At 45.3% G+C, this 13,942-nt stretch overlaps 1 protein-coding gene across 5 annotated transcripts in view; it reads left to right on the top strand.

The window, feature by feature from the left end:
• Positions 1-2,135: 2,135 nt before the first annotated feature.
• The window catches only part of MPPED2 (metallophosphoesterase domain containing 2), a 197,352-nt gene continuing 185,545 nt past the window's right edge, over positions 2,136-13,942 (top strand). The window contains exons 1-2 of one of the 5 annotated variants that reach the window (XM_043908553.1): positions 2,136-2,721; positions 8,396-8,644. In XM_043908553.1, coding sequence (XP_043764488.1) covers positions 8,517-8,644 — 128 coding nt within the window. In that variant the 5' untranslated portion in view covers positions 2,136-2,721; positions 8,396-8,516. Of the gene's footprint in view, positions 2,722-4,157; positions 4,281-4,479; positions 4,598-5,776; positions 5,797-8,395; positions 8,645-13,942 lie in introns of those variants that run through there. The other 4 variants (XM_043908516.1, XM_043908535.1, XM_043908524.1 and 1 more) reach the window with 4 other exon arrangements.

Here is a 13,942-nt window from a genome sequence, read left to right as displayed (position 1 = left end):
AAAAATGGATCTTATAGGCTTACTTACCTTAAAACAAAACAAAACAAAACCCACAACTCCCAGAATATAACACTTAAAATTTGGTATAATGAGGCTTGATGTTTCAAAGCTGATGTCAAGGGACAGCCATAGTTCGCATCCAATCATTTTAAAACAAGCTTTTAGTGTAGGTAGCTATATTGGTAGAGAATATGATTTCACAAAATGCAGTATGTTCAAATACATGGGATGAGAATTATTTGAAAAGTGAGTTTCTTTTGTTCTTAATTTATTGTTTAAATTCATGTATACTTCCCCAGCTTTTTATTTTGGTAGACAAATGGAAATAAAAATTCATAATCCTAATATAGGTTGGTCACTATCAGTAAGTAACTGATTAGCAGAGACATAGAAAGGTGAACTTCTTCCTATACTACATGTTACAATTTTAAGCTGTTTGCCTCAATTTCTCCCCACTCAATTAAATAATAAGTAATTCTTCATCAACTTTGTAAAGATCACTGTCTTGATTTTTTTTTAATATCATTAAGTGTCCTATAAAATGTGCCGCTAAAGTAGAACAGGTTATTTATTTTTTGTGTGTTATTTTTTGTGTGTGTACATTTATTATTATTTAGATCCGGGATCATGTACAAACTAGTTTTGTTGTTTTGATTAACTATCAAGTTTTTTTTTTTTTTTTAAAGGAAGGAAACCACAGAAATGATTTGGCTGGTGCAGATTTATATCAGTCAAAATCAGTTGAAAAATTTCAACCATTTAGATAAGGAGTGTACTGCTAACTCACAGAATAAAGAAAAGAAAACCAAGCATTTCTTCAAAAACATGACTCCAGTCAATGTTTGCTGCTGGACTGGCAATCAAAAACAAAATATAAAAGGTCCATCCCCCCGCCCATCTTTGATGTTCTTTCACACCAGTGCTCCTTGCTGTGGTTTATGCTGGGCAAGGAAAGTGACTGTCCTATGGTTCCCAGCACATTTGACAGGGACGGACACTCTGGACATACTGTACAATAAAATAAATACATTAGCAAGACCATCTCCCCTTCATTTCAGCTCGGGCATAAGACATAGCTTACTTCAAGTGCCAGGAAAGTCCATTGTAAAAGGTACATATTTTCAAGTGAATTCCGTTTGATCTTTTTTATAGGGGCTCCTACCAGCCTCTCTCCCTTCCTCCCCTGACCCTGGAAACCAATTAGTCTCAACACAGAGGCCACAGACCAGGTTGCAATGGCTCCTTTTTATTTTTAGGGGATATAATTTCAGCCAGGATGTCTAGTCCGTTGCCACATAGTATACCTAGCACACTTCACTCTCTCACACACATCCACTGGATTTCTCTTTGGAGAATGCCTAGATTTTTGAGTCTGACTCCTGGAAAGGAATTAGAGCTGGTTGGCATCCAAATCCTTCAACTCTGACAATGGCATAACAGCACAGGGTCACCTCGTCTTTCACAGCCAACGCCATCAACCAAGTTTTCTAAAAGCCTTCTCTTCCTTGTCCTGTCTTCCAGCATCTCAGCGACTTTTCTTTTTCTTATGTTGTTTGCATACAATTCTGAAAATCTTTTCTTCCATAATCCAAAGTAGCAGGGGGAAAAAGGGGGCAAACTGATTTTTACAATGTTTTTGAATTGCTTATCCTTCGGGGGAAATGTGCCCCAAAGACCAAAATGTTAACACTTAGACTCTTTGCCTCTCCTCACCTCCCTAAACTGAATCTGGAGGTGAAAGAAATTGTCAGCTGGGTTGGCCTTTCCTTTCTCAGGAACAACGTTGCAGAAAGAAAGAGGTGTGTGTGCATGCGTGTGTGTGTGTGTGTGTGTGTGTGTGTGTGAAAAGGTGCATAGCTTTACCCATTAAAGTCTAAGCTCTGAGACAGTAGGAGACCCAGGGTCGCCCTCCCCCGTTTCAGCGCAGTGCCCGAGCCGCTCTCATTGCCCCCAGGCAAGCTCTGCGCCTTGGAGCTGTGCCAGGACTCCAGACCGCGCCTGGCAGGTCGGTGGGTGGGGGGGCCTGGGGCCTGGGTGTTCCCTTTGCAGAAGACGCCCATTTGGAGGGAAAACTCCCTTTATTTTCCTGGGGCTCCGTAGCCCCCCTCCTCAGTCCCCTATCATTTTTACGCTGATCACACTCATGATGATGAACTTGCAGCTCAGCTTCCTGCCGCCGGCTTGACCCGGGAGCACCAGCAGGCTACCGGCCTCGCCCTTAGCTCCCGCCTCCTCTCGCAACCCCGGGGCCTCGGGGCGCCAGTGGGGGCTCCAGCGGGCCGGGGCCGCAGCAGGGGCGCGCGGGGGCGCGGGGTCCCGCCGGGGAGCGCGCGCGGAGCGGCGCCTCGGCCGCCCTGCTTCCTGGAGCTCTGCTCCTTTGACCCCAGTGGCAGTCCCTGTCACTGCACCGCTCTCGTTCCCTCCGGCTCGCCGCGCCCTCGCTCCCTCTCCTCGCCCCCACGCTCGCTCTCTCCCCAGATCGAGGCTGCTCGGGTCCTTTCTCCCCCCGCCCCCCCGCCTCCCTCTCGCGCCGCGCCCCCCGGCCCCCCGCCCCAGCCCGCGGCGGGACCTTCGGGGTCGAAGGTTCTGGCCCGCCCGCGCCCCTCGCCGCCCCCGCGCGCCCCCCGCGCGCCTCCCGCCGGCTCCGGCTGCTCCGCGATGGATCGCCTGCTCGTCGGGCGCTGAAGGCATCCCCGGGACCCGGAGCGCAGCCCGGGAAAGGTAATCCGCCCCGGGAAGGGAGGCGGAGGGCGGGGGAGGGGGAGGAGGCGGCCGGGCGCCCGGTGCCGCGCGCGAGAGGAAGGGAAAAAAATGCACACACAAAGCGGAGCCCGGGTGAGAGGTGCCTTGTCAGAGGCGCGTGCGAGGGGCTCGGAGGCTGCGGACCGCGGCTGCCCCGGTGCCCCTGACAGTCGCTCGAGTCGGCGCTTTCCGGGCAATTCGGAACCCGAGGAGGGCTTTTTTCAACCCCTGGAGCGAAAGCGAATTCTTTTTTAGGAGCTGTCTCCTTCCCACTCCGCATCTCGCCCCTCTGCCCTTCTCCCTTCCCCCCGCCCCCGTCCTCGGCCCCCGACCTCCCGGGGTCTCCACCGCGCCGCTCCCTCCTCCGCCGGGCTCTTTCAGCAGCGAAGGAGGGGGTGTAGGCGAGGGGCAGCGGCGAAAGCCGGGCGGCGGGGATGGGGGTGGGGACGAGGGCACGGCGAGCTGTTTACTAGAAAGTCCGGGGGTTCTGTGTTCGAGCCGCCCCGGCCTAGGCCCGGGTGCATTGTGTTGGCCCGAGCCCTGGGCGCCCGCGGCGGCCGGAGCGAGGTGCCGCGGCCGGGAAGGCGCCGCGCAGCTTTGTGCTGGGTCTGCGCTCCGCGGCCGCCCCCGGGCCGCCTGCGCGCGCGCCGCTCTCGCGCGGGGCCGTTTCTCACCCTCTCCCCGCGCTCCAACCTGGATCTCCCCCGCCGCCTCCGGTCTCCGCGATCGCAGCCTGCAGAGCGGGCCAGCGACCCGGGCTGGGCGGCGGGGAACGAACGGCCAGAAAAAGTAACCGTTGCAGCTCGATTTCTTCCCTCGGGAGGCAGGAGTTTCTTTGCTATTTACATGAAACAGGGTTGTCTTTGCAAAACCTTTGAATTCCGAGGTTTTGCGGCCTAGGAGGTGAAGGGGGCATTTTTCCTGGCGATTGGGGAGGGTATTAGAATCCACCAGCAAGGAAAGAAATTAAGGATGCCCCAGTGGGCGGATTTATACCACACCCCTCCCCAGGACACCCCCAATTAAGTGCAAATGCAGGTCTTGAAAAATGTGTAATTGAGATGCTGTAAACACACAAACAGGTCAGGGTGGGGAAAAAACAAAACAAAACTTTAAGTGAAAGAAAAGATTTCCAAAGAGGGGGGTGGAAATCCGTGGCCTCAACACCCCCTTCGAACGCTCGCTGGATCCCTCCCTTTCTTTCTCTGCCGCTCCAAGGATGCAGCCCGGCAGCTCCGGGGCGGAGAGCAGGGAGGCGCCGGCGGCCCCGGGCGCGGGTTCGGCTCTCGGGGTTCGGGGATGCCAACGCGCCCTAGAGGCTGACGTCGGGGGCGTGGGGCTGTGATGCTCGAGCGAGGATGGCGCGGTGTCAGAGCCATTGGCCGCCGGTGGTCATCAATCAATTCGGGGCTGGGGAAGCGGTAGAGAAAGAAGGACAAGCGCCCAGCAGAGCCTGGGGCCGCGAGCGCCAGCGCCAACAGTGCCAGCCGCGGCGGCCGCGGCGGAGACGACGGCGGTGGCAACGAGGGACTGAGCGAGAAAGGCGAGCTGGTGCTCCAGGAAAGAAGGGGGAGCTATAGCTCGGACGAGCCGGCCGTGAGCCGGGAGGGCAGGGCGCGCGCGCGAGTGAGTGAATGAGTGTGTGTGTGTGTATGTGGTTGCTGACCCCCCCACCCCCAACTGCCCACCGTAGATTTAAAACAAACACACCAATCCAAAGTAGAGAATTCCGCACCCCCCGCCCCACCATATATAGACTCCACGCGTTGCCAGAGGCGCGGGAGAAAAGTCCTGCCCTTGCTCTCCGAAAGAATGTGCCAGCCGGGTGTCCGAAGTGCTGGAGACAAGTTCAGGTGTAAGTGCGTTGGGAGGGAGGGCGCTCTGTGGACAGAGGGCACGTGGGACTTTGTGCATCCGTCTTAAAACCTTGGCGGAGAAACCGCCCGGAAGGCTTCTGGGCATTGCTCCGGGATACAGGGATGGGTAACTGGAGATGGGCATAAGAGAGTAAGGGCGTGAGTTGAGAAAGCACTCGATCCGTGCGGCAGAGGGAGGGGAGAGCGAAATTTGGCGTAGTTGGAGCCAGCGAGTTCCAAAGTCCGGCCAGGAGGTTGGTCGGATGATCTTCTTAGGGGCTAGTGAATAAAATGAGCATCCTTGTTTAAACGAGGAAATCACGGGCTCCTTTCTCATAGGCTGTGCCGTGCGGTGTTCGGGTAGAGAGGTCAGGAGTTGTTGCTTTGAAACTTTTGGTAAATTGGACTTCTGGTGTCTAGGAGGTGGAGACAGTTATTTAATTCCTCAGTTTTTAATCCTTTCATTGCCAGCAGACTTTAAAAGGATTTCCCACTAGATTCCTAAAAAAGAATATTGCAAGTTGCACAGCTTAAGGCACAGGAGAAGTGATTGCTGTCTAGGAAATGCAAAATGTGCTCACATGATTTTTTTTTTAAAGAGAAAATCAAAGTAGCCCCAGCATGAATGTTTGGCAGTGTCAGTCCCCTTTAGATTTTTCTTTAGGATTGCTGGCATGTAGTACTGGGTTCCTTTGTTTTGTAAAGCAAATGTATTGAAGTCTAAAAATGGAAATTAAAAAAAAAAAAAAAGAGTACCGCTCTCTAAATATTATATGTAAAAAATAATATGTGTGATGAGGATGAGGTGTTCTAAAATCTGATCATTTGGAGGGTTTTACTGCCTGTGTTAAGCAAGGGGATGCAGGTTCTTAGTAGTTTGAAGGTGTTGTATCATTCTGTCTTGTTTCAAGCTTTTTCCAGGTTTCTCAGATTAGAGGAGGGAATTTACCAAAAAAAAAAAAAGCCTTTTCCATGTGTTGGTGTTTCATATTCTTGAGATATGATTATCCTGTGATGTGAATGGGGGTGAACATAGCATTTTTAAAAAATAAGCTTTTTCTTGACTTGTCTGTAAAGGTTCCTGTGAAAGTTTTGAAGCTCTCTGCCTCAGTCTGACATTTTCTTCAAAGGACTCCAGATTAAAGAAGATAGACGCTGCAGGTGTACTGTTTCGATAAAACATTTGAAAGAGAACATGGTAAAGATGAATTCAAATGAGGTGCCAGCCACCCATTTACCCTTTTGAGTTACAGGGGTCTATGCTTGCTGATGAAAAGATGTTCTATTTGTCTTACTGGAGCAAAGGTGCAAAGAGGCACAGATCTCACTTGATAGAAAAGGCAATCCCATGTTGACTGTAGGATATAGTGGACCATAAAAGAGTGCAAATTGATCACCTTCTAAGTTCCTGCTTTTCTGGACTTCAAATGAGAGGGTCTAATGCTAACTACTGTAGGTCATTACCTAGATATTTACATAATAGGTATGCATCTTTCATTTCTAGGCCATTTTGCTGAGTTTAATTAGTGAGTTTACTCCAGGAACATTTAAACTGTTTCTGGCTCCGGGTGCAGAGATTGTTACAGAGAGGTCACAGTGGTCTAGACATGAATTTTATTTCCTTTGCTTCTTAATGTTCTGTATTTCACACAATAGACATTGATGGCAGGAACATTAAGAATTGCCGTGTAATTTTTACACCACTGTCTAATTTATGCAAACACTAAGTTCTCCAGTCTGAAAATGTGTATTTTTTCCCCCTCTGTGCTTTGATGGCTAACATTCTTTTTAATGACAGTCATTTCTATAACAGGAAGATGTTTTCATTTGTATTTACTTTTCAGCATGTCGCAATTATGCAGTTTTGCACTTCATTCGTGTCTCGGTACTTTGTGTCTCAAAAGAGAATTACAGTACTTAGAACAGGACTGCAATTTGAAGCAGGTGTTGTGTTTTACTGTTATGCAAAATAACAGTAAAATATAATTGTGGGGGAAATTAAGGAAACAGCTGCAAACTTGGTATGAAAACTGCTACATTATGATTTGTAAGCAGTTCTTATAGATATCTTACATCAGAGAAGCAGGCAAAGATTTTAATTTCCCGTTAATCCTACTGGCCTGGTTGTCTGTCAGCAGTCCTTAGAGGACTCATACCTCCCATGAAGTCAGGAAGAAGAAAGAGAACCCAAAATGACACTTTGTTTAAAATGCCAGAGCAGGAGGGGTTCATGTCTTGGCAGAGCCATTATGTGTTAGGAACGCAGGCAAGGTGGGTGTTTTTTAGCTTGCTTTGCTAATATGAAGAAGGCAGTGATTTGAGTAGAAGGCTGTGGAATTTCTTAGCTCAGCTAGCATATGGAGGACTTACACAAGCCCTGGGTTGTAAAATAATAAAATAAATGGCCTATGGCAAGCCATCTGCCTTTTGCCTGATATTTAAGGTGTTTCATGCCAAATTTAAATCTAATCTTATTATTCTAAATATTTTTATTTGAGATAGCATCTAAGATTCCAGAACTTAATGGTGCACATGGTGAAAGTATTGTAATGCAGAGCGCTTAAAGTAAAAGAGGGTGGGTTAACCCAAGGGTATCCAAGGAGCCTACTGTCCCCTTCTTTAAAACTTCCCTGATCAATTGCAACAGCGTAGAAGTAGGGATGGGCTCTGCTCAGTCTTCGCGCACCTGCTATAAAAACAAACATCCTCATTTCTGAACCCAGCACAACAAATAATATAGTGTCTTTTATACAAATAATCAAAATGAGCTGAAAAAAATTTTAAAGGATGAAACCAGCTACTGAGAATATTGCAGCACCAAGCCGGAGTGAGGGCTTCCCTTGTGGCTCAGCTGGTAAAGAATCTGCCTGCAATTCAGGAGACCTGGGTTTGATCCCTGGGTGGGGAAGATCCCCTGGAGAAGGGAAACGCTACCCACTCTAGTATTCTGGCCTGGAGAATTCCATGGACTGTATAGTCCATGGGGTCACAAAGAGTCAGACAGGACTGAGGGACTTTGACTTTTAAGCAGGCATGAAGCAGTAGATTCAATGGCCACCCTCGTTTACTGCTCATAATGAATGCATCCGAAATGGTGATCCAAGCCTGGATGTGTTCAACTTTCCCCTGAATAACTGGACGGTTTTAAGAAACTATGTTACATGTAGCAAGAAGGATTTGCCTTAACATAAAGTTCTTGGCTGGAGTGGAATTCATATGTATGCCATGCTTTGAGTACCTATGTATTTTGAAACCACTGAAAAATTATATGTGATGTGTGCATATATTATGTGTGTATCATAGTTACACACAGGTATCTGTGATGAACAGAGCATTTTAAATTTACATTTGGCATTGTGTTTTATGACTGTGCTAAGCACCGAGGTTTCAAATTATTCTGTGACACCAACTTTGTACAGACCAAACATTCCAATTAGCAGGAAAGGTTTGGAAGACTCTCCACTTCGAGCTCAAACCATTTATAGTTAGACACCATGGCAACTGTGGATGTGCCCTTCCGTAATTCACGTTAAGTGCCATAATTATAATTAAAGAGGAAATCTTAGTTTGAACACCATTGAAATGATTTGCTAGCAGCCAGCCATGTCATTTGGAGTGTCATGTCCATTCTGAAGTACGTGCTAGGTAGAGAGTTGGGAGAGGTTTTGTCCACGAAGCGACCACACAGATTAAGATTTTTCCTGAACCAATTTCACATCCAGGTGTCACATCTGACATTGTTTAGAACATCCTCTTTTTCTTTGTCCTCATTTTTTGGTTTGTTTTGTTTTTTCCAGAAACGCAGAGCATTATTGATGAATAGATCCTTGGGTTCAGAGGTTGGCTGAAACGCACCATGCCCGCTTCCATCCTTCGCTCCGGAAAGTTGTGAATTGCTCATGCCTATAGAGAGGAAGGATGGCACATGGGATTCCTTCTCAAGGCAAAGTTACCATCACGGTGGATGAGTACAGCTCCAACCCCACCCAGGCATTCACGCACTACAACATCAACCAGAGCAGGTTCCAGCCGCCACATGTACATATGTAAGTATCACTCGTGAACTTAAAAAAAATTAGCCATCAGGGAATTAGAAAGTCGCTAATGACTTGGAGAATAAAAGATGTATGCTTCACCAGACAGATGGGTTATCTGAGGTTCCAAGTACAGCTCAGAGGAATCCTCCGCATCTGGGTAATGCCGAACCTTTCCAGAGTATGTACTGTTGACCATAATTTGCCATTAGATCTTTAGAGCCCCCAAGGGCTTGCCTACATTTTGTGGATAACAATGGAGAGGTTCAGATACTCGTCCAATGTCACACAGCGAATTTTGGCAGATTCACCTGACCCCTTGTTCAGTTTGCATTTACCTTGCATTGCTTGCTTCCCTGATGAAATGTCCTTAAAATTTCTGTAGCTTTTCCCCCCCTATACCTCACCCCACCACCCCTTTACATTCAGCTGGGAAATAGGCCTAGTTGGGACTAACTGTCCAGCCACTACTAAATCTGTTGTCGTGCCTGTTGCTTGTAGGACGAGTGCCGCATGCTGCTGGATTCGAACAATATGGGGAACAAAGGATTAAGGGACAGTGGGACAGTGGGTTCCAGGAATTGTACTTTTCCCTCATTCCCTAATACTTTTTAAGCCCTGTCTCGGTTTAAACTGTTAAAGGAACAAAGTGTGGGAGAAATCCAGAGGCAAGGATTTTTGCAGCACCTGGGTGCACACCAGCTTTTTTTCTGTTCCTCTGCTACAGGATGTGCTGGGCTTTCAGCAGAAGGGGCAAAAGGTCACCGTCTCCCTTGTTTATTCAAGGCCTGGTGCTCATTCTCTATTAGACCCTTCCAATGTCTAACATGAGTCTTTCATGGTAGGACTAAACCCCTTTGAAAAGCATTGTATAGTCAAGAGAGAAAGGAGGTTAGGGATCTGTTGACTGATTTTGCCATTCCTGGCAAAATGGAACTCGGGGCATGTCCAAGTCACAAGCTCTTTTTTTTTTTTTTTAAGTAATTGTTTTATTTGGGCGTTAAAAAAAAGCCCCAGTAAGTCCACCTCCCTCCCACCACCAACACAGGCACACACACAGATACATGCAACCCCCTCTCCTCAAATTTACAAACACAGATCTTTCTCTTGACTGCCTGGGTGTTGTCACAAGTACTAGGATGTTACTTTGCAAGTTTGCATATTCTGTAGAGCTACTCAATTATCTATGATAGGATTTCTGCAAAAAAAAAAAAGAAGAAATAGAGAAATCCTTGCAAATGGTTAATACTAAACTATTTCTAAGATTTTTATACTCTCTTTAAATCAGGATATGTTCATAATAATGAAGGTTTCCTAACATGGTTTTAAGGAAAAGTTTTTAAGGGGAAGATTTTTCTTTGTTAAAATGGCTTTTCTGAATAGTAACTGTGTGTTCATTTCAAATATTCCTTTTATCCTTCTGCTTCTAATAATTGCTTTTCCTTCAAATATGTTATAGAATGTGTGCAAACTGGACTTAGGAATCCTTGAGCTCTGCTTTGCTGGTGTAATATTTCTGTTAAAGAATGGCACAGCACTTTGTGGATTTTTGTTTCCTTCCAGGCAAAAGAAAGTATGTTTTGCCCCAGATTCCTTGGAAAACGACTGACAGGGAATCTGAGCTTAGTCTTTGCTTGTTTGTAGCCCTAAGATTCCGCTGGTGAACTGTGAATGCACAGTGATATTTTAAAAATCATGTAACCTTAGAACTGATGTACATGATCTAGCCATGAAAAATTTGAAGGATCAAATTATCCCTTTTATGAAAACAAGGCTTGAAAAGCGGAGTTTGCAGTGGCGGCCTGGACAGCTGTGTAGCCCTCTTGCCAGACTTCTGCCCTGGGAGTAGCAGTTCTTCCACGGTTATCTCAGCTGCCCTTTACACCTTCATCACCCGTGAACGAAAGGTGCAGGTGGGGAGCTTCCCACCTGCACCTTTTGTTCCAGCCACGCGTGTTGGCACCCCGTGGGCCTTTCTGTCTTGGTGCCGTTGCCTTCACTGTTTCTCACAGCTGAGACGCTCACATTTCAGGTCTGCTGAGAGTCAATTCTTGTCCCTCTGCATCTAGGAAACCTCTTCTCTCTCTTCCCCAGTCCAGAGTGACTGTGCCCATCCACCCCCCTACCAACATGACATGTCTCATCACTTGATATTTTCCTCCAACCAGACCACCTCCATTTTTATTCTCTTTTTCTGTCTCCCCCGCCCCCGCCCTTCTGCCTACCTTCTCTCTCAAACTATATCATTCATTTCTTCTTTTAAAATATTACAAATTGTTTTATTAAAAAAAGTTTTTAACATTTATTTATTTATTTGCTGTGCTGGGTCTTAGTTGTGTCACGTGGGCTCCTCAGTCTTCATCGAGGCACGTAGAATCTTTAGTTGTGGCCCTGTGACATGTGGAATCTAGTTTCCTGACCAGGGATCGAACCCAGACCCCTGCATTGGGAGCATGGAGTCTTAGCCGCTAGACCACCAGGGGAGTCTTGTATCATTCATTTTTTTAAAGGCAAGGATTGAGCAGGTGACAGGTGTTTAGAAATATTGATTGATCACTTGATCGATCCATGGATTTGATTGTGCATTGTGTTGAAAAATTGTGGTTGAGATTTGGAGATTTTCACTGGGATCTCTCTGACCAGTCTTAACACTCAGTGTTGTTTGAAGGAGTGTACACATTATCAAGATGCTGGCCGACCTTTTCCTTGACCTTTCTTTTCCATGCTTGGTGCCCTAGCACAGTGACCAGCCCATAGTGGGCATTCAGGTTTCTTGGTTAAAGATGGTCATGTTATATCTAAAAAGATTGCCCTGAGTCTAAATAGAAACTTAAATTGGCTGAAAAATACCTATAAAATATTTAGTCTAAGATTTCTTCAGTTTTTAAAAAAATTTTTAGCATGTCATGGTAAGAGCTCTACTCCTCTCCCTAAAGGTATTTTGTCTTTTCTTTTTGAATAGTTGCTCATTTATTTTGCATGAGTTTCTTAAAACATTGGCTTTCCTTTTGCACTTACAACTGACATCTGTGGAGACCCATGACTGATCACCTGGATTGGAGTTACAGTGCTGGTCCGTTAAGTGATCTTTTTCTTTCAGGAAACCTAGTTGAGGTTTATTTAACTTAGTTAAGAAATAGTTCACTTCCCATTTAATTAGTTTGTCGCACCTTAGCTTTGTGACCCATCTTGGACAATTTACTTTCTTTTCTCTCTCGGTAAATGTAAACATTTGCACCAAATGATAGATACGAACCCTTTTAGCTCTGACATACCAAGATTAAGATTGCAGTCAGGACATTTATTTGCAGGATGTGCTGTGAGGGGAACACACATGCAGAAGACCCAGTTCCCATCTTCATAACCTCAGTCATTGATTTCAAAGCTGTCATTTCAACTCGCATTAAGGGTTTACCACGTGGCCCTGGTTTGGTTTCACTTGGGAGTTCTGAACAGGTTGCCACCAAGCTTTCTAGGAATCACTGGTCTGCATCTCTGCCTGTGATGTAGGGAAGTTTTTGGTTTTTGTTTTTTTTTAAAGAAAGCAATCCCGTATGACCTTGGGAAAGAAGATCAAAGCACAGCTGAAGTTGGCAGGACAGAATTGAACCCAGAATTTGTAAGCTCCTCTTATCCAGATTCTTAAAGATACTGATAGATGTGATGGTTGAAAACCAGCAATTAACAGGGCTTCATTTTTCTACAGCCCTGTCATCTTCCCCAAGCAGAATGCTATTTAGTATTTTTAATGATAAAATTATTTAGTATTTTCAGTGAGGGTGGGAGAAAGGTGCTCAAGGAATCAGTGTAGATCTCAAAACACCAACAAGATTTTGTATGTTTTACATTGTCTGAGGCCTAATTAAGTACTGTAAAACATCTTTAGTAAGGTATCTAACCATATCTGTTTTTGCATCAAAAGTCCCACTTCCTGGGAGACCCTTCAGTCCCCTGCAAACCAGGATGGTTGGCTACCCTATTGAGGTTAATTCCTCACCATTTTCTTTCAAGATTGGTTGTTAGGAAGCTCAAATTAAATTTTATTTTCAGTTTTAGATACTTTCTACTTTATTGTCTATGGCTTTAGTTGTTAGCACCCCTGAAATCTTACTTAACTCTTTCTTTTACATTTATTTTGAGGAGGCAGTATAGTATAGTGGAATTAGATTGTTGGATTTAAAACCTGGTTGCATGATGTACTAGCTGCATAACCTACTGTGGAGGAATGTGTTAACATCTCTTTTTTTCCTAGCTCTAAAATATAGATGATAAAAGTAGCGCCTATCTCCAAAGGTTGTTGTGAAGGTTAAAAACATTATTGTTTGTAAAAGTTTTAGAGGAATGCTTAGTATATAGTCTGTACTCAATAATTGTTAGCTCTTCTCATTGATGATCGTTTTATTGATTCTGCACTTTTTTATTCTGCCTCAGTTCATTTTGAAAATTAGTGGAGTATAGATAAATGAGTAAATACGAAAATCACTGCTAAGTTTTGTCCTGTCTTCCTCAAGGAGTCATTACTAGCAAACTTGCCCTGTGCTTAGTTGAGGAATCATTGGACTGTAGCCCGACAGGCTCCTCTGTCCGTGGGATTTTTCAGGCAAGAATACTGGAGTGAGTTGCCATTTCCTTTTCCAGGGGATCTTCCCCATCCAGGGATCAAACCCACATCTCCTGTGTCTCCTGCATGGCAGGTGGATTCTTTACCCACTGGGACATGGGGGAAGCCTTAGTAGCAAACTTGGGCTGGGTGTAATTTTCAGCTGTCAGTGTTGGAAGGTGCCCTGACTTCTTTTTAAAAATTTTTTCATTTTTAAAATTTTTTATTGAAATATAGGTGACTTGCAAAATTATATTAGTTTCAGATATACAAAATTGTAATTCTATATTTTTATACTTTATATTCCATATAAAGTTACTATAAAATATTGGCTATACTCCCAGTGCTTTATGTTGCATTCTTGTAGTTTATCTATTTTATACCTGGTAGTTTGTACCTCTTAATCACCCGCACCCTTTTTGCCCCTCCCTCTGCCTCTCACCAGCAGTCTATTCTTTGTGTCTGTGTTTCTGTTTTACTATATTTGTCTTTTTATGTTTTAGATGCCACATGTAAGTGAAAATGTATAGTATTTGTCTTTCTCTGTGCCCTGACTTAGTGCCTGTTGGGATGTCTCACCGATCTCGAGTTACTCATGAGATTGTCAGTCCCAAGGGGACAAGGAATCTGGAGAGCTGAGTGTTGTCACCTGATTTTTCCTTGTAGAATCATAGTGGCCTTCATTCATTTGTGCTAGTCTCAAGCCTTTG

This window comes from Cervus elaphus, chromosome 1 (assembly GCF_910594005.1).
Source record: "Cervus elaphus chromosome 1, mCerEla1.1, whole genome shotgun sequence".
NCBI lineage: Eukaryota > Metazoa > Chordata > Mammalia > Artiodactyla > Cervidae > Cervus > Cervus elaphus.
Note: the sequence above shows the minus strand (reverse complement) of the source record. Positions and strands in the feature narration are given on the sequence as shown.